The following is a 17,927-nucleotide window of genomic DNA, read 5'->3' on the forward strand; positions in this document are numbered from 1 at the left end:
AGCTGCTTCAATTTCTGAGGTTTTTAAAATCAGAATTTAGCTGGCTTTCACTAGCTCAAAGCAAATCGCACATTGGAAATGACCCACAATGTGCACAATGAAACAGGAAACCATTTACGGCCCCTCAAGCCTCTCCACCTTTCAGTGAGGCTGAGGGGCTTGAGGCTGTTTTTGTCAGAGAGAAGAAGGTTAAGAGGTGACTTAATAGAGACATACAAAGATGATCAGAGGATTAGATAGGGTGGACAGCGAGAGACATTTTCCTCGGATGGAGATGGCTGGCACGAGGGGACATAGCTTTAAATTAAGGGGTAATAGATATAGGACAGAAGTCAGAGGTAGGCTATTTACTCAGAGAGTAGTAAGGGCGTGGAATGGCCTGTCTGCAACAGATTGGCCACGTTTAAGGGCCTTTAAATGGTCATTGGATAAACAGACGGGTGATAATGGAATAGTGTAGGTTAGATGGGCTTCAGTTTGGTTTCACAGGTTAGCACAACATCAAGGGCTGAAGGGCCTGTAATGCGCTGTAGTGTTCTATGTTCTCTGATCAATAGTAGCGGCTGACCCACATTCTAAATCCATCCACGTGCCTCTGCTCAGTACGCGTCCAACAGAAATCGAATAACCCAGATTAACATTGAAAATTAAGCAATGACACCTCCAGACCCTTCTTTTGTGGGACAGACTACGGTACGTCCAGCAATCCTAACAAAAAAGACTGCCCTCAATTTCTCTCCTGTATGGCCTGAGATTACAGGTCCATGTCCTGCATCCCCAAGCAGCTTACCTCCATCAATTCTTTTCGCAATCCTAAAATCTCCTAAACAGCTAAATCACCCCTGAGCCTTTGAATCAGCTCATCTGCCTGTGCTGGTGGGAACAGAGCGCGGCCAATTTACAGGAAGCGGGAGGAGTGTGTGTCTAGAAATGACAATTAGCTTTTAAAGGGGTGGAGGGAGAGGAGATGGGTGAAGCGGGTGGGGGGGGTACAACTGAGAGAGAAACTTGCGTTTTTCAACAACCTTCACTCCTGTTCCCATCATTACCATTATCGGGGATCGAAAATAGAAACAGCATGTGCTGGAGAAACTCAGCAGATGTGGCAGCGTCTGCAGACACAGAGACAGTGTTAACGCTTTGAGTCTAATAGGACTTTTCCTCAGAATTCCAAAGGTCAGTCAGATAGGGCTCTTCCTTGGAACAACTTCTTCTGAGGAAGTAATCAGACACAAAATGTTAACTCTGTTTCTCTCTCCACAGCTCCTTGAGCACTTGCTGTTTTTACTTTAGGCCCGTTATCACCCATCTTGCTGTCAGGGTGTCAAGCAAGATATTAATGTATTGACAATATATACAAGGCCAGTACCTAGATTACAGAAAGGCTGGAAGTGAACTGAATGGCAGAATGGACTCAAGTTGGCTGAATAGCCTACTTCTGCCCCTACACCTTAAGGTCTTACATCATCTTGCTTGGCATCCAGACCAGAATTTAAATTTCAAGCCTAAGGTTGGAGAAGCAGCAGCTCTGATTGTAACAAAGCCCATTGCTCAGCTCAGGCAGAGCGTCAACCATTAACTGTTAAGACTGCTTAGAGAAGTGCGAAGCAGCAGCGACACAGCATGATCAGGGTTCTCCGCTGTTTCCCGTTGTGTGCCTGAACACCACCGTTGAATTTAAAGTAGGGATCCAGGCAGGATCTGAGGATCTTTCAGGGTTGTTACTTTCCTTGTAAATAGCTTGATACTGTTTGTGGCCTTGACAGAAGTAACAGTGAGAAGCTACGGCTTTTTGCAGCTGAAGCAAATGAGAAACAGTCCGTTGAGAATTCAGTGTTGTCTGCAAGAGGAGGCTATGAAAAAACAAACAACTCTTGTATGCTCATAAGAAACAGAAAATAGATTCAAGATTTGAATCTATTCAATTTTCTCTCCCAGTCCCTCCAACCGCGCAACGCAATTATAGATTCCACTCTTAATCCTATTTGCCCAAACACTGATGACAGGATGCACTTAAAATAGTGCCTGTTTTCCTTTCCCTCAGATTGACTAACGTCAGGAGGCTTTTGTTGTCTAAAAAACAAACAAAAAATCCCATTAGTTCCAGAGGCTTCTTTTTGCTGTCACTTGCAGGAAGCAGTCCTTTGAAAGTGGTAGCGTTGCTCCTTCATATGGGAGCAAGGAGCTGTCCAGCAGTGACTGATAAATGTCTGCACAGAGAAATGATTGACAGTGCGTTTTCCTCAAATGCTCAACAGGTCAGGCAGAATCCATGGAGAGAAAAACAGCGAAAAAGAGAGAGAGAGATAGAGAGGGAAAAAGAAGGAAAGAAAAAAAGAGAAAGATAAAGAGAGAAAGAATGAGAAAGACAGAGAAAGAAAAAGAGAGAGAAAGATAAAGAGAGAAAGAGAGAGAGAGAGAGAGAGAGAGAGAGAGAGAGATAGAAAAAGAAAGATGAATGGATAGAGGGGACAGAGAAAGTCTGTTACTGCTTCAGTTTGATGACCATTTTCAACAGGATAGAGGCAGGCCGAGTTGCCAAACCTCTCACAGAAACACAGGAAATAGGAGCAGGAATAGGCCATTCGGTCCTTAGAGCCTCCTCTACCCCTTAAATATGACCACTGCCAATCCAACTCAGCACCTCGGTCCTGCTTTCACCACCATTAATCCCTTTAGCCCCAGGAACTATACCTAAATTTCATTCTCTAACTAGTTTCCAGTGTTTTCTGTTTTTAATTCAGATGTACAATATCTGCAGGGTTTTTTAAAAATGTTTTGTTGCGCTGCAGGAATGCCACAAGTCAGTGGCTCCGGCTCAGTGTTCCAGTCTGGAGCATTGAGGTCAAGGAGATGCTTTTGTTTGTTTTCAGCTTCTGGTCAGAATCAGGTTCATCCAGCAGTTAATACAGCTTCGCAGATAAAAGTAAGATTCTGCACAGGTCAAAACCAGAATACAAAAGAATGGGAGAGATTGAAGCAGCAAGAGAAAAGAGGGGATGGAAATCAGTGAAGTTAAAAGAGCGATTGAGAATAAAGCCAGAAAACTTGAGTGGAAAATGTCAACAAAAAGGACAGTGTTTTGAAGTTTCCAAAATCCAGAGGAGTTCGGGAAAACCCGTTACCACCTGTAAAATGATCAAGAGAAAGAGGGCACAGATTTCAAGTGGTTTGCAAAAGGATGCCATGTAAAGGAAATGTTTCACATGGCGAGTAGTTCAGCTCTGGAATGCACTGCCTGGAATTGGGTAGAAGGCATTTGAGGAGGCAATGGGGATTACTTAAATAGAAACAATATACAGGGATATTGGTGGAGGGCAGGAGAATGGCACTAACTCATTGCTCTTATCCAGAAGCCCAGTGCAAACACAATGGGCCAAGTGGCCTTATTATGCACTAAAACAACTCTGAATTCAAATATCACTAAGCATGCCAGCACTTTTCTTCTAAAACCGAACGCAGTAGGTTCACGACATACTCTGTGCTGCTTAACTGCGTACTGATCGCAATGTGTACACACTGCCCACTCACCAATGCTTTGTAAACCCCTCCAGCATAAACTACACACTCACAGTTACACTATAAATCCATCCAAATAAGCTGTACACTCATCAGTACACTGATTGCTGTCAATTCTTGTTTAGGATTCAACTAATTATGAGGTCAATGGAAATTCAGTCCAATTTACAGAACAACAATTTACAAATCCGACACAAACTACACGGCAGAATATGCATCAGGTATAAATTAGTTGGATAGCTTAAGGTCAAATATTTATTCTAATTAGCAACCTCTGTAGGTGATCAGTGATGATCTTATTGAATAGCGGAACAAGAGGGCTTGTCGTAGAGTGGTAGTGCCCCTGCCTCCTAGCATGGGGCCTGGTTTAAAGTCACACTTGCTCCAGAAGTGCGCGTAACAATTTCCAAGTATGTTGATTAAGTAAATATCTTGAACAGTAGAAGAGGTTTGAGTAGGCAAGTGGCCTACAGTTGCCCCCATTTTCTTACATGCAGACTGTAGAATTATTAGAACTAACTCTTACTTGTAAAGGATGAAGTGGATAATTAAGCCATACATCCCGCAGATCCTGTGTGAGAGATGCAGATGATTAGTATTCTGGAAGACACAAATGTCACTTTATATTTTAATAACATGTTGCAGGAAATGACCATGATTTTTAGTGTTGACACACCAATGGAAGTTCAAAAGCGCTGGAGTAAAATGTGACTTGTAATGGGAAACAGAATTGAAACCAATCCATCTGCAGTGCATTGATTAGCAGAGGAATTAATGTGCCAGCTCAAACCTTGACGCGGTGGAAATATCCCAATGGTAGCTGTGTGGAAGCCAGCAGCAACCTTCCCATTGCTTCAAGTGAGTTTGAGAGAATTTCATAAAATAGTACAACATAGGAAGTAGCCGTTCAGCCCAGTGGGTTGGTGCCAGTCCTGAAGAGTAATTCAGTTAGTCCTACTCCCCTCCACTCTCCATTGTTCTTTCACAAGATTCTGTGCAATATTTTCCTCTACAAGTGTCAATCTAATTCTCTTTCAAAGGCAACTGTTCAATATGTACTAACCAGCCTAAATTCAGTGTATTCCAAACCATCACCATTCAATATGCAAAATAAAAACTGCATTTCCTCATGTTGCCACTGGTTCTTGTGCCAATCACCTTCAATCTGTGCCCTTTGATTGTAGGGCTATCAGCCACAGTAAACCATGTGCCTTCATTTATTCTACCTCAAGTTTCCCTGCCTTCAGATATTTCTATTAACTTCCCTCCAACTTTCACTACTTGAAGAACAATCCCAGAACTTCCAGTCAATCACTGTAACTACAACCACACGTCTAAGGAAGCATTCAATTAAATCTGTTTTGTATTCATTCCAAAAGCACAGAATGGGCCACTGGGCCCAAACGGTGATTATTTTTATTTGTAGTCTAGAGCCTCTTGTCATAGAAACAGAAAACAGGAACAGCAGTAAGTCATTCACCAATTCAAGCCTTTACCACCATTCCATAAGCTACTGGCTTGGACTGAGGCTTGGCTGTCTGACAGAAGGCAGAGAGTTGGAATAAAAGGCTCTTTTTCGGAATGGCAACCGGTGACGAGTGGTGTCCCGCAGGGTTCAGTGTTGGGGCCACAGCTGTTCACCTTATATATTAATGATCTGGATGAAGGGACTGGGGGCATTCTGGCGAAGTTTGCCGATGATACGAAGATAGGTGGACAGGCGGGTAGTACTGAGGAGGTGGGGAAGCTGCAGAAAGATTTAGACAGTTTAGGAGAGTGGTGCAGGAAATGGCTGATGAAATTCAATGTGAGTAAATGTGAGGTTTTGCACTTTGGAAAAAAGAATACAGGGATCGACTATTTTCTAAATGGTGAGAAAATTCGCAAATCATAAGTGAAAGGGATCTGGGAGTGTTGGTCCAGGATTCTCTAAAGGTTAATTTGCAGGTAGAGTCTGTGATTAAGAAAGCAAACGTAATGTTGCCGTTTATCTCCAGTGGGTTGGAATATAAAAGCAGGGATGTGCTTCTGAGGCTTTATAAAGCTCTAGTTAGGCCCCATTTAGAATACTGTGTCCAATTTTGGGCCCCACACCTCAGGAAGGACATACTAGCCCTGGAGCGTGTCCAGCGGAGATTCACATGGATGATCCCTGGAATGGTAGGTTTAACGTATGATGAACGGCTAAGGGTCCTGGGATTGTACTCATTAGAGTTTAGAAGGTTGAGGGGAGATCTAATAGAAACTTACAAGATAATGTATGGTTTAGAAGGGGTGGACACTAGGAAGTTGTTTCCGTTAGGCGGGGAGACTAGGACCCGTGGGCACAGCCTTAAAATTAGAGGGGGTAAATTTAAAACTGAAATGAGATGACATTTCTTCAGTCAGAGAGTGGTGGCCTTGTGGAATTCATTGCCGCAGAGTGCAGTGGAGGCCGCGACGTTGGATGCCTTCAAGGCAGAGATCGACAAATTCTTCATCTCAGAAGGAATCAAGGGCTACAGGGAGAGTGCAGGGAAGTGGAGTTGAAATGCCCATCAACCATGATTTTAATGGTGGAGTGGACTTGATGGGCCAAATGGCCTTACTTCCACTCCTATGTCTTATGGTCTTATGGTCATATCATCACAGCTGATCAGCCAAGCCTGTTCCTGCTTTCACTTAATCCCATCTGATCACTTTAGGCCTAAGAACTATATGTAAGTCCTTCTTGAAAGCACTCAATATTTTGGCCTCAACCACGTTCTGTGGGAGAGGGCTGCAGAGGTTGCACACTCTCTGGGTGAAGAAACTTCATCTCTTCTCAGTCCTAAATGACAGTCCTAAAAGTTGCGGTACCCTGCGACTTTCATCCCTGGTTCCAGGCTCCCTGGTTAATCAAGAACATTCTTTTTGCATTTATCCTGTCTTGTCCAGTTAGAATTTTATAGGCTTCTGTGAGATTCCCACTCATTCTTTTACATTCCGGTGAATATAGCCCTAATTGATGAAGGTCCTCTTTACATGTCAGTCCTACCATCCCATTCCTCTAACTCAATTTTATCTCAGTCTGGAAACCTATCCTCCATTCTTTTCTCCCTCATGTCTTTATCTGGCTTTATTCAAAACCTAACCTTGCCTCGTCTACTCTCTGAGTTAGCAAGTTTCATGTTGTATGCCTTGTGAAGGTTATCCCGCAAATTCACTATCCAATTAATTATTGGCTAGCCTGTGAACCCGGGTCCATTGTTCAGAACGAAAGCACAGGAATGTGAATTGACAGCAGCTCTCTATCTGAACGTAGTGATACACTCGCTGGCTGGTCTGCGGTGTACTGCCACTCAGTTCAACAGGGAGTTGGACTGGCTCCCACTACCTACCTTTACAGACAGAACACATTACTTTCCTTTATCCTCCCCAACTCAAGGGCTGTGGGAAGGCCAGTAAATTTTGCCCATACCGTAACTTCAACACCCAAGTGGCTTATGAGGCTTTTCAAAGACAACCACACATGTAGAGTATTACTGGGGAGACCCATCTGCAGCAGGGAAGTAATCCTTCAGGGAAGTAATCACTTATTGTCACAATTCTGGAGCTCCCTCCCTAATAGCGCTGTGAATGCCCCTACACCGTACGGACTGAGGAAAGAGTGAAGGACTAGAAATGCTGCTCTTATCATTGACATTCGGCAAACAAATAAATGAGTCAACAAATAAACGAAGTGCAGGGTTTAACAGACCGAACTTGGCATCACAGTAGATGCGCCAGAAGTTCAGTTGACCTTTGCCAGAGTTTGTTCTACAACGTTTATTGGCACGACATCCACAAGTATCCACTCCGTCCACGAGTGACACTCAGGAGCAGCAGTGCATACTATCTACAAGATGCACTGCAGAAGATCCTGAGACAGCACCTTCCAAACCCATGACCGTTTCCATCTGGAAGGAAAATGCCAGCAGATACACCACCTCCTTCAGGTTCCCCTCCAAGCCACTCACAATCGTGATTTGGAAATATATCACTGTTCCTTCACTGTTGCTGGGTGAAGATCCTGGAATCCCTTCCCTAAGGTCAATCTAAAATACACAGCCTGCAGTGGTTCAAGAAGGGACCACCACCTTCGCAAGGAAAACTAGGGATGGACAATGATGTTGCCAAGTCAGCAATGGCCACGTCCCATAAGTGAAATAAAAAATTCAATGTATTCTACAAAAAACCTCTATCAATTAATGCACTGGATTGCTCTTTAACCTCACCCTTTGTTTGCCATCCACATGTAGAGTATTACTGGGGAGACCCATTTGCAGCAGGGAAGTAATCCTTCAGGGAAGTAATCACTTATCTAGACAAATTAGCAATATTTTAATTTTTTGTTGGGGAGGGGCAAGGGTGCAAGCACAGTTGAGGGGCAAGGTGGGGGGAAGAAGAGAGACAAAGAGAGAGAGTTGGGGAGATGGAGAGGGGGTGGAGCGAGACAGAGAGGGAGTGCAAGTTTGTTGCAAGTAGTTTACATGGAACAAAAAACCCTTGAAATTTACACATAGATTTCAGGCAACTAAGCTACAGGAGATAGGTAGCCACGGTGTGGAGAAGGACATTGTGTGTGTTACCGAGCCATTGAACAGCAGTCGACCAAACAAGTGCTTGCCTTCTTCAAGACCACCTTCCAAGTAGACTGCACCTGCAAAATAAGCACACACATGATGATCAACCACTGCAAATCCCAAAGAACAGACACTGAAGCATGCCTACAAACTTGCATAGCCAAAAATAATTAATGTACCAAGGAAAATGTCAGCAACATGAGTCACTCTTCCCCTTTGAAAAATTCAGAAATAAATTCCTTTATATTTTTAATGAAAAGGTAGTACAAGCTCCATTCTGATGCACAGGGCTTCACCCATGGATACAACTACTGTTTAATCTCAGGCTGATAAATGTCCCCTAAAATTAGACCGAGCCAGAATTTGCAACATTAATTGACAATCCATGGTCTGTGATAACGAAGCAATGAAGTAGTCTTTTCAGTTATTTTTTATTTTAAATTCAAACTGTTAGAAGCCAAGCTCACAAGGACTTTTGGGGACAGGGCAGGAAAGTGGAGGTAAGGTACATTACATTATGCTACCGAGTGTCAGAGCTGGCTTGAGGGCCATACAACCTACTCCTGTTATTATTTCTTATGATTTTATCAGGCATCGACATGGTGTCAGAAACCAGTTACTTCAACAAAGTAATCAACTTACTGTCAGTGAATGGGTCAACTACAGGGGGTTCACAAAAAAAATAAAGCTCCCAACTCCCAGCCAACATTTCAACATTACACATCAAATTGTTCAACGTGGAGCATTTCTGAACCACAACTGTGTCAGTCGTCTTCGATATAAAGATCAGGCGGCATAGAAAACAGGACCATGTCGATTGCGATTTAATTGTGTTCCATTGTGTGCACTGTCAGCTTTCGCAAGGACACCTCCAGACCAGAGTGCTCTTACATAATCAACTCTGCTCCTCAGGTCCAAGTGGAAATGTTACAAAAAGGACAAGGTCACGCTAAATGGGCACCAGTGAGGATTGCAAAATTATTGTGGGTTTGAAAGGCATCTTCATCACAATTCACCACACTCCCTTGTTAATGCGATAATTACACTAGCTCTTCAAAGAATACCACTTATCAAAATCTCCCTGGAACCTTTAGACAGTCAGGATAGAAACAGTGATGAAAAGAGTCTCCTGGGCTATATCAGCCTGATGTGTAATATATCCCAACTTGTCTCCCAAAGAAGCAGGCAATGACATCTCAGATGACGACTTTCAAACCAAAGAGTTTTGACTCTTTACATAAAGTTCATCAGCTGTGAAGACAGCCTCTTAATGCTTTGTTTTTTGTGTAACTAAAATGGGGACATTTCACATTCCTGAAGAACATTTTACTCCATCTAGCCTCTCGTCCCCTGAAGATGCTCTGTACATACTGGAGAACAGCAACCAGATCTTCCTAAAGCTTCTGTCTGCATAACATTGCTTGAAGAAAGTAAACAAAAAGATGCATCTGGAAACATCTTTTGCAGATCTAACAACTCTAAGGAATAAGAACAGCAGTAAGCCATTTGGATCCTCAAGCCTACGCTGTCATTCAATAGAATCATAGCTGATAATGACATTGTTCACGTCCAATTTCCTGCTCTTTCCCGACAAACCTTGATTCTGTGAGTGATCAAGACCATCTCAGCCATAAAACATACACAAAGACTCTACTCCTCAATTCTCTGTGGCAGAGCAGTTCTAAAGATTCTCAACCCCCTGAGAGAATATCTGCAATTTTTTGTTTGACAAAACAGACAAGCTGGGTTCATGTGATATTGTGGTGTTGGCTATACCTTTGAGCCAGGAGACCTTGTTCAAGTCCCAGCTGCTCCAAAGGTGTATCAATAACATCTCTGAGCAGCATCATTAGGAAAGAGCTATGTTTAAAAAGACAACGAGTTGACTTCTGGACACAGGAAAGGTGGAAATTGATGTTTGTGCTACAGTGTTACAATAAAACCATCAAAAACCTCTGAAAGTCTTTTGCTGCCTAATAGAACACATGGATGCCAGTGTTTACAACAGCCCAGTCCTGACTGCCCTGGAGCTGAGTGGCTTGTAAGGGTCATGTCAGAGGGCAGCTAAGAGTCAATCACATTGCTGTGGATTTGGAGTCACATGAAGGCCAGACCAAATAAGGGCAGCAAATGTTTTCCTCTAAAGGGAATTAGTGAATCAGATGAGTTTTTCGAACAAATCAATGATAATCGATGACCATCAGCGAAACTTGTGATTGATCTCGGTTTTTTTTAAAGAAAATCACTCATTGGCTGTGGGTATCACTACCAGCCAGTATTTATTAGCCATCTTAATTTATCTAAATTCCAACAATTGAATTGGAACCTGTGATACACATGCGTTAGCCTTAATACTTGCAACAATCAATAAAAAGGTTGCTGTGAGATTAACTTCTAATTCCAGATTTCATTGAATTTCAATTTCACCTTCTACCACAGTGGGAATTGAAACCGCATCATGAGAACATTAACCAATGTGTCTGGATTCTTCATCCAGTGACTACCACCCCTTCCTATTATTTTCAAACAGTGCCTCCTAATTCTAGTTTCTCCCACAGGGGAAACATCCACCCTATCAAAGCCCTTAAGGATCTTTTGTGTTTCAGTAGATCACCTTTCATTCTTCTAAACTTCAATAGATACAGGGCCAGCCTATCCCACCTTTTCCAGTAAAACCCTACCAACATTGCATCAATTCAGTTCGAGCAACCATTGATAGTTCTCATGGCCACCATTATGAAGACTAACATGATGTTCCAGATTTATTAAATGGATCTCAGATTCTACTCCCTGCTGTGGAGAGAGTTGAATCTATATTCCCAGAGCGTTAACTCGGCCCTCTATTACTAGCCCAGTGCCATTACCATTCAACCAATGTTACAGCTCCTCCCCTAGCCCCCCCATCCACATATGCCAGGTTGGGTAACAATGCCAGGTTTCCTTCCCTAAAAGCGCACAGGAGAGCTATAACCATCATAACAAGTGACGATGGTTTCATGGTCATCATCCCGGAGACTTATTTTATTCTCCAGATTTACCAATCAAATTTAAATTCCATGGGGGGACTTGAACCAGAATCATCACAACATCAGCCAGTGCTTCTAGATTACAAGTCTGTGACAACACCATTATGTTTCTCCATTTGAAAATCAATCATCATAGAACAGGATGGGCAGAATGTGGGAGCTTAAATATAGACTGAATTATTACAGAGTCCAACTCGTTACCTTCCTTCACAAACACATACTGTCAGGTCCTGTGTGTACATCATTGCAGAAGATCAATTAGTACATGCTAATCGCTGGGATTAATTTGTAAAAATCCAATAGCTGCTCCCAATCCCAAAACTGCTTTTGTATCATTTATGACAATTACGATGCCTTCCTAGATTGCAAAAATTACTACCCTTTCATAAATAGGGGTACGCAAATTAATTCATCAGCATTTCTGCAGTGAAGATATGATCAAGCATTTAAACAAGCATTCTCTGCGACTCTCATTTATTTTTCTCAGCGTAATTAAAGATGATTTATCGTAATCTTGTTAATTATTAAATTGATGACAGTTATTTAAGTTTAAAATCCAAACTAACAAATGCCTAAATTTAATTCAATTCTAAACAAAATCATCCTGGGTAAAGTATGGACATTGGGGATTAACTCCACTGATTATTATCTTGCACTCAAAAAGTGATCTAAGAAGCTAAAATTGGAGAAGATGCTAAACAATATGATTTCACGGCTGAGTATCTGGTTTCAGGGTGCATCTGATTAGTGCAGACTTTTAAGGGTAGCTTCTTTATGTTTAAAAGTCCTTGACATGGCTTACCATCCTTGAAAAACTGCGCAAAAACTGCTCAAATTTTTCATACTTAGCAACTAAATTAAATGAGTGAAAATCTACCCAGATATTCAAAGACAAATCCTTTAATAGGCTTCCCCTTAGGCAGGTAACACTCAAAGCAGTTGCATCTCAAAACAATAACTTTCACCGGTTTCTCATTACATCTCTGACTGCCTAAACAATTGGGCACTGAGAGACATCAGGCTCAGGGCTTTAAAACATTTGTAGTGAACTAGGGTAAAACTTTGCATTGTTCTTCTCAAATAAGTAAGACATTAGATTTCTGGTAAGCTGACAGGACTGACATGTAAACAGAGAGTGAATCAAATAGGGATGAGAGAGAGAGATAGGCCTGAAACGTCAGCTTTTGTGCTCCTAAGATGCTGCTTGGCCTGCTGCGTTCATCCAGCTTCACACTTTGTTATCCTGGATCAAGTGGGGCTATGTTCACTGGAGTTCAGAAAAATAGAAGGGGGATGGTGGGATCTCATAGAGATTGATCATGAAATTCTAACAGAATAAGACAGGGTAAATGCAGGAAGGAAGTTTCTGATGAACAGAGAATCCAGAACCAGGAGTCACAGTCTAAGGATACAGGATAGGCCATTTAAGACTGAAATGTGCACAAAGTATCCTCACCCAGAGTGGTGAGCCTGTAGAATTTGCTACAAAGGAAAGCAACTGAGGCCAAAACATTGAATGTTCTCAAGATAGATCTATATATAGTTCTTAGGACTAAAGGGACCAAAGGGTATGGGAAGAAAGCTAGAACTGGGTTGGATGATCAGCCACAATCATACTGAATGATAGAACAGGCATGTTGGGCTGAACGGCTTATTCCTGCTACCATTTTTTATCGAAGATAACAAAGTGTGGAGCTGTATGAACACGGCAGGCCAAGCAGCATCTCGGGAGCACAAAAGCTGACATTTCGGGCCTAGACCCTTCAGAGAGGAGGGTCTGATTTTTTATCGTCTATGTTTCCACCTCAGAGTTTTGATTTGCACAGTTGGATCCTCATACACCACACTGCATCCCCTAACCTCGACTTTCAGACACTGCAGTAACTTTTCAATTACCTATCAGAGCTTCAAAACAATTAGCCATCGCATGACGTAAATCGGATTCCCTGCAGAGGTCAGGTCCGTGGGCGTACAGCATAAAACGGTCCAATTCCAACTTCTGCAGGAACAAAAATTAAAACAGATACATACAGAAGCAGAACGCACATCCATTAACGGTGTGCACAGTGTTCATGGTCAATCCAGAGACGGCAGAAACAAACCCAACAGTTGAAACATTTGCATAGATGGAGCACCTTTCATAACCTCAGGATATTTCAAGCTGCTTTACAGTCAATGCAATGCTTTTTAAAGTGCAGACGCTGGTGAAAAATGGGAAGTATTGTAACCGATTCAGACACACAGCAAGCTCCCGCAAAAGGCAAAGAATTAATAGCTTAATTTCAAATGGTAAACAACACATAAGATATTGGTCAAAATATCAGGAACAACTCTCCTGCTTTTCTTCCAAACATAACCATCGAATATTTACATGCACCTGTGGTTTCTTATCTCATCCAAAGACTGGACCTCTGAAACCAGCTGCACCCTCCCAGTACAACAAGGGGTTGTCAATGTAGAAATATCAAGTCAAATCTCTGGATTGGCACTTGAATCCACAATTTTTGACTCAGAAAGGTATATGCTACCTTTGAAGACTCCACGCGGGATAACAAAAGAGGAAAATCCCCTTAAGACAGATTGACTGTAGCAGTGTGAACAGTTTTGGTTTGTTGACTAAGGAAGGCCATCCCTGCTTGAGAGGCACTAGGTCAAAGATTCACCAGAACCATATTCTAGGGTTAACCAATAAAGAGAGATTAAATAGAATGGACCCATGGTGTATATTTTCTGGAATTTAGAAAAACAAACGATCATCTCACTGATATATATAACATTGTGGGTTCAAGTCCCACCTGCTTCAGAAGTGTCACAACACATTTTAACAGGTTGGTTAAAAAAAATCTGTAAAAGTCTTGGGAGGATTTGACAAGGAAGTGCCAAGTGCCCTTTACTTAAGGGCACCTACAGGGCAGATGCAGAAAGGTTAATTCCTCTGGTTGGGCAGTCTATAATTCTCAAAACCTGGACATCCAGCAGGCAACAGTTGGCCACACAAGTACCAGTCAATGGCCGGCTCCAATAGGGAAGATTCTAACCATCATCTCTTGACATTTAATGGCATGACCAAGTCTGAAACCTTCACTATCAAAATCCTGGACTCCCTCTCCCACCCATTGACCAGAAAACTGAACTGGATTGGCCACACAAATAACATAGCTACAAGAGTCTGGGAATTCTGCAGAGAGTAACTCACCCACCGACTTCCTAATGTCTGTCCACTATCTACAAGCACAAGAGATCATAGGAACTGCAAATGGTGGAGAATCTGAGATAACAAGGTGTAGAGCTGGATGAACACAGCAGGCCTAGCGTAATCATAGGAGGAGGAAAGCTGACGTTTCGGGCCTAGACCCTTCTTCAGAAAGAAGGGACTGAAGAAGGTCTAGGCCCAAAACGTCAGCCTTCCTGCTCCAATGATGCTGCTTGACCTGCTGTGTTCAACCAACTCTACACCTGGTTATCTACAAGCACCAGCCAGGGTTTCAATGGAATGCTCCCCACTTGGCTGGCATGGCCGCAGATGTAATAACACTCCAGAAGTTCAACAACTTCCAGGACAACTTTCAGTCCCTCCACCACCAATGGTCAGTAGCAGAAGAGTGTACTGTCTACAAGATGCGCTGCAGAAATTCAACATGGCATCTGCTGTGGCAAGATACAAACCCGGGTCCCCCAAACTTTAGCTGGGTCCCTGGATTAACAGTCTGGCAGTAATTCCATCACCTGCCCTTACAATGGGTTTGATTGGATAAAACAAAGTGACTGCCTAGCATTTATACAATAAATTACAACATTAGCGAACAACTCCAAAGATCCCACAAAGGAAGAAATCTACACCAACATAAAGGACCTTCTTTAACTCAATCAGACTGACCTTGGCCAGCATAGCAAGGTGCTGGTTCTGCACGATTGCAGTGCGATAGGTAGCCAGCCCACCCTCCTCCAGATTTGGAAACAGAAAGTATAAGTGTACGCTGAAAGCAGAAAGAAGCAAATTCAACAAAATGACACTGACAAGACAATTAACACATCAAAATACTCAACGTCACGACCATCGCATGAAGGCAATATCTGTTGCACGCTGGGAATTTCCTGCATACGATGCAACAAAGTTATCAGTCTTTCCAATTGTTGCACTATTCACTGGCATTTCTGATTCAGACTGCAGCATTTTTTTTGAATGAAAGGACTTGGGAAAATATGGAATAGTAGTTTCCCCTTGTCAGAGACCAGGAGCAGAGGGCATAATAAGGGGCAGTACATTTAATACATCGAAGAGGAGCAATTTCTTCTCTCAAAGAATAGCGAATCTGTGGAATTCTTTCCTGCAGAGGGCTTCGAAGGCTACCTCGATTAATATATTAAAGGCTGAGATGGACAGATTTTTAATCAGTAAGGGCATCAAAAGGTTACAGGGAAAAAGGCAAGAAAGTCCTCAACTCCATTTCTTCACACGTGCAGGACTACTCAGCGAAATTGTCCAACTGCACAATCACATTTAATATTAGACACTGTGGTGTTAGTTTTGCAAATGAGGTCTGGTTGGATATAGCTATACCCTGCTTATTGTGAACAGCCAAAGAGAGGCACTGTTTGATATGATCAACCTACCTTTCAGACATACAACCTACATACTGGGCATCACACTAGCACTGAAATTCACACACATCTCAATATTCATTTCTGTGATACAAGTAGGTCTGTATTTGCAAAGTGTCCTGATGAATGAAAGGCATAAAGCTTCAACATTTTTCAGCATTATTTTTACTTTTCTTCAGTTCAGTCTACTGTACTTACTCTTCACCACATGCCCTCTTTAATAATAGGCAGACCAAACGTAGACAGGGTGACAACTTTGCAGAATACCTCCAGTCGATGCAGAATCGGAAACACAAGCTTCCAGCTGCTTGCGGTTTCAATTCAGCATCTTTGCCTTCACAATCACACCTCTGTCCTTGGCCTGCTGCAATGCTCCAGGGAAGCTCAATGCAAGCTGAAGGAACAGCATCTCCTTTTCTGGTTAGGCGGTTTAAAGCCTTCAGGATTCAACAAGTACAATAAGTTCAGAGCACTGACTTGGTCCTTGATTTTGTTCCTTTTTCTTGCCATGTGCTGGCCTGCATCATGTTTCTCATGTTTTTGAATTCAGTAAGAGCTGCTCATCATGTTGCCATCCATCCTCGACCTATCCAAGGCCTTCCCTTGTGTTCCTTGTCCTTCCCCAGCTTCAAACCACCACATTTCTACATCCCTTCCATGCCAAAGAACTGCATTCGATGCAAACATTAACTCCATGTCTCTCTTCGGCATTGTTGAGTTTCTGTATCAACTTCTGTTTTTATTTCAGGTTTCCAATATCCACAGTAATTTGGTTTTACTTTTAACGTCATATTAAAAATACTGAAAAGTACGAGAACGTACTGTGACAAATCAAAATGAGCTAAATAAACATCAACTTCCTACCTTGTTAAAAATTCAACCACAGCATCTCCCAAAAACTCCAGTCGTTCATTATGGTTAATCCTAAAGGAACAAAAACAAGGGAACCAATAATTTAAGGTCAAACAGAATCTGCAAAGACTAAGTTCAACATCTGTTGCTCATCGCCTCTGAATATTTCATAGTTATCCACACTGCTGTGGGTCTGGAGTCACATGTAAGCCAGACCAGGTAAGGGTGGCAGATTTCCTTCTCTAAATGGGAGCAGGATTAAGAAGATAGGGTAGATAAATCAATGGCTGAGGAAATGGTGCAGGGGGCAAGGATTCAGATTTTTGGATTCATTGGGATCTCTCCTGGGGCAGAAAAGACTTACCTAAAAGAGATGAGTTTCTCTTAAACTGGAAGGGGACCAATATCCTGTTGTTGGGGAGATTTGCTACTGCCACTCCTTGGCCCATTAGCCTAATTGCTCAAGGTGCCGTTGTAATCTTGGATAAACTTCTTCACTGTCCACTATAACACCAAGTATGTACAGATCTGGGTTCCAGGAGAGGCTCATGCGGCACATACCAATTCAAGAGATTTTTCCATTCCCACTGATCACAAAACCAGATGGAACAGCATTTGGTGCAGCTGCCACTTCTAGTGCGTGCGATCCCCTGAGCTCAAATCTCACTGTTTATTATAACCAGTAAAAAGCCACGCATGAAAGAGCGAAGCAAGAAGTTAGAGAAATCACATGTTTATTCAGAATACGCAAAGCATTCCAGTTTTGAATGATGCCAGATGCTGCAATAATGCCAGGGCTGTGTTTAAAGGGTTTGGTTCTGCATTGGTCCCAACTGCCTAAAAGGTTTTGTAAATTCTATCCCTTATGAACAGAACTAACAGATGTGATGCAAGAACAAAATATTTCAGACAAGAAAGGTTCCAGTGCGCAAAGTAGACAGCTGAAACGAGATAACAATCTGAAAACATTTCGAAATGTAATGGATTTGACCATTCTGCAATACTGGTAACTGGTTTTATACTGAGTAGTGTAGAAGAACATGAGACATAAGAACAGAAGTAAGCCATTTGGCTCATCAAGTCTGTTCCACCTTTCAGTGAAATCATGGCTGATTGGATAATCATCAACTCCACTTTCCTGCCTTTTCACCAAAGCTCTCGATTCCATCGCTGATCAAAAATCTGTATCTGAGCTTTGACTTGACTCAACCTCGAGAGCCCTCTGCAGTAAAGGGCTCCACAGATTCACAACTTCCAAAGAAGAAATTTTGCTCTCTACTTTAAACATGCAACGCTTTACACTGAGATGACGGTCTCTGGTCCTGATTCTCCCATAAGAAGCAGC

The 17,927-nt window shown here is 42.4% G+C and overlaps 1 protein-coding gene across 3 annotated transcripts in view; it reads right to left on the reverse strand.

Annotated features, from left to right (window-relative positions):
• Positions 1 to 17,927, reverse strand: part of drosha (drosha ribonuclease III) — a 218,108-nt gene that overhangs the window by 60,350 nt on the left and 139,831 nt on the right. For all 3 annotated transcript variants that reach the window (XM_048551227.2, XM_048551209.2, XM_048551219.2), the window contains 5 exons: positions 16,595 to 16,654; positions 15,006 to 15,105; positions 13,025 to 13,127; positions 8,109 to 8,179; positions 4,046 to 4,090 (listed from right to left, as the gene is read on the reverse strand). In XM_048551227.2, the coding sequence (XP_048407184.1) occupies positions 4,046 to 4,090; positions 8,109 to 8,179; positions 13,025 to 13,127; positions 15,006 to 15,105; positions 16,595 to 16,654 (379 nt within the window). The remainder of the gene's footprint in view (positions 1 to 4,045; positions 4,091 to 8,108; positions 8,180 to 13,024; positions 13,128 to 15,005; positions 15,106 to 16,594; positions 16,655 to 17,927) is intronic.

This window comes from Stegostoma tigrinum, chromosome 2, assembly GCF_030684315.1.
Source record: "Stegostoma tigrinum isolate sSteTig4 chromosome 2, sSteTig4.hap1, whole genome shotgun sequence".
NCBI classification, from domain to species: Eukaryota; Metazoa; Chordata; class Chondrichthyes; order Orectolobiformes; family Stegostomatidae; genus Stegostoma; species Stegostoma tigrinum.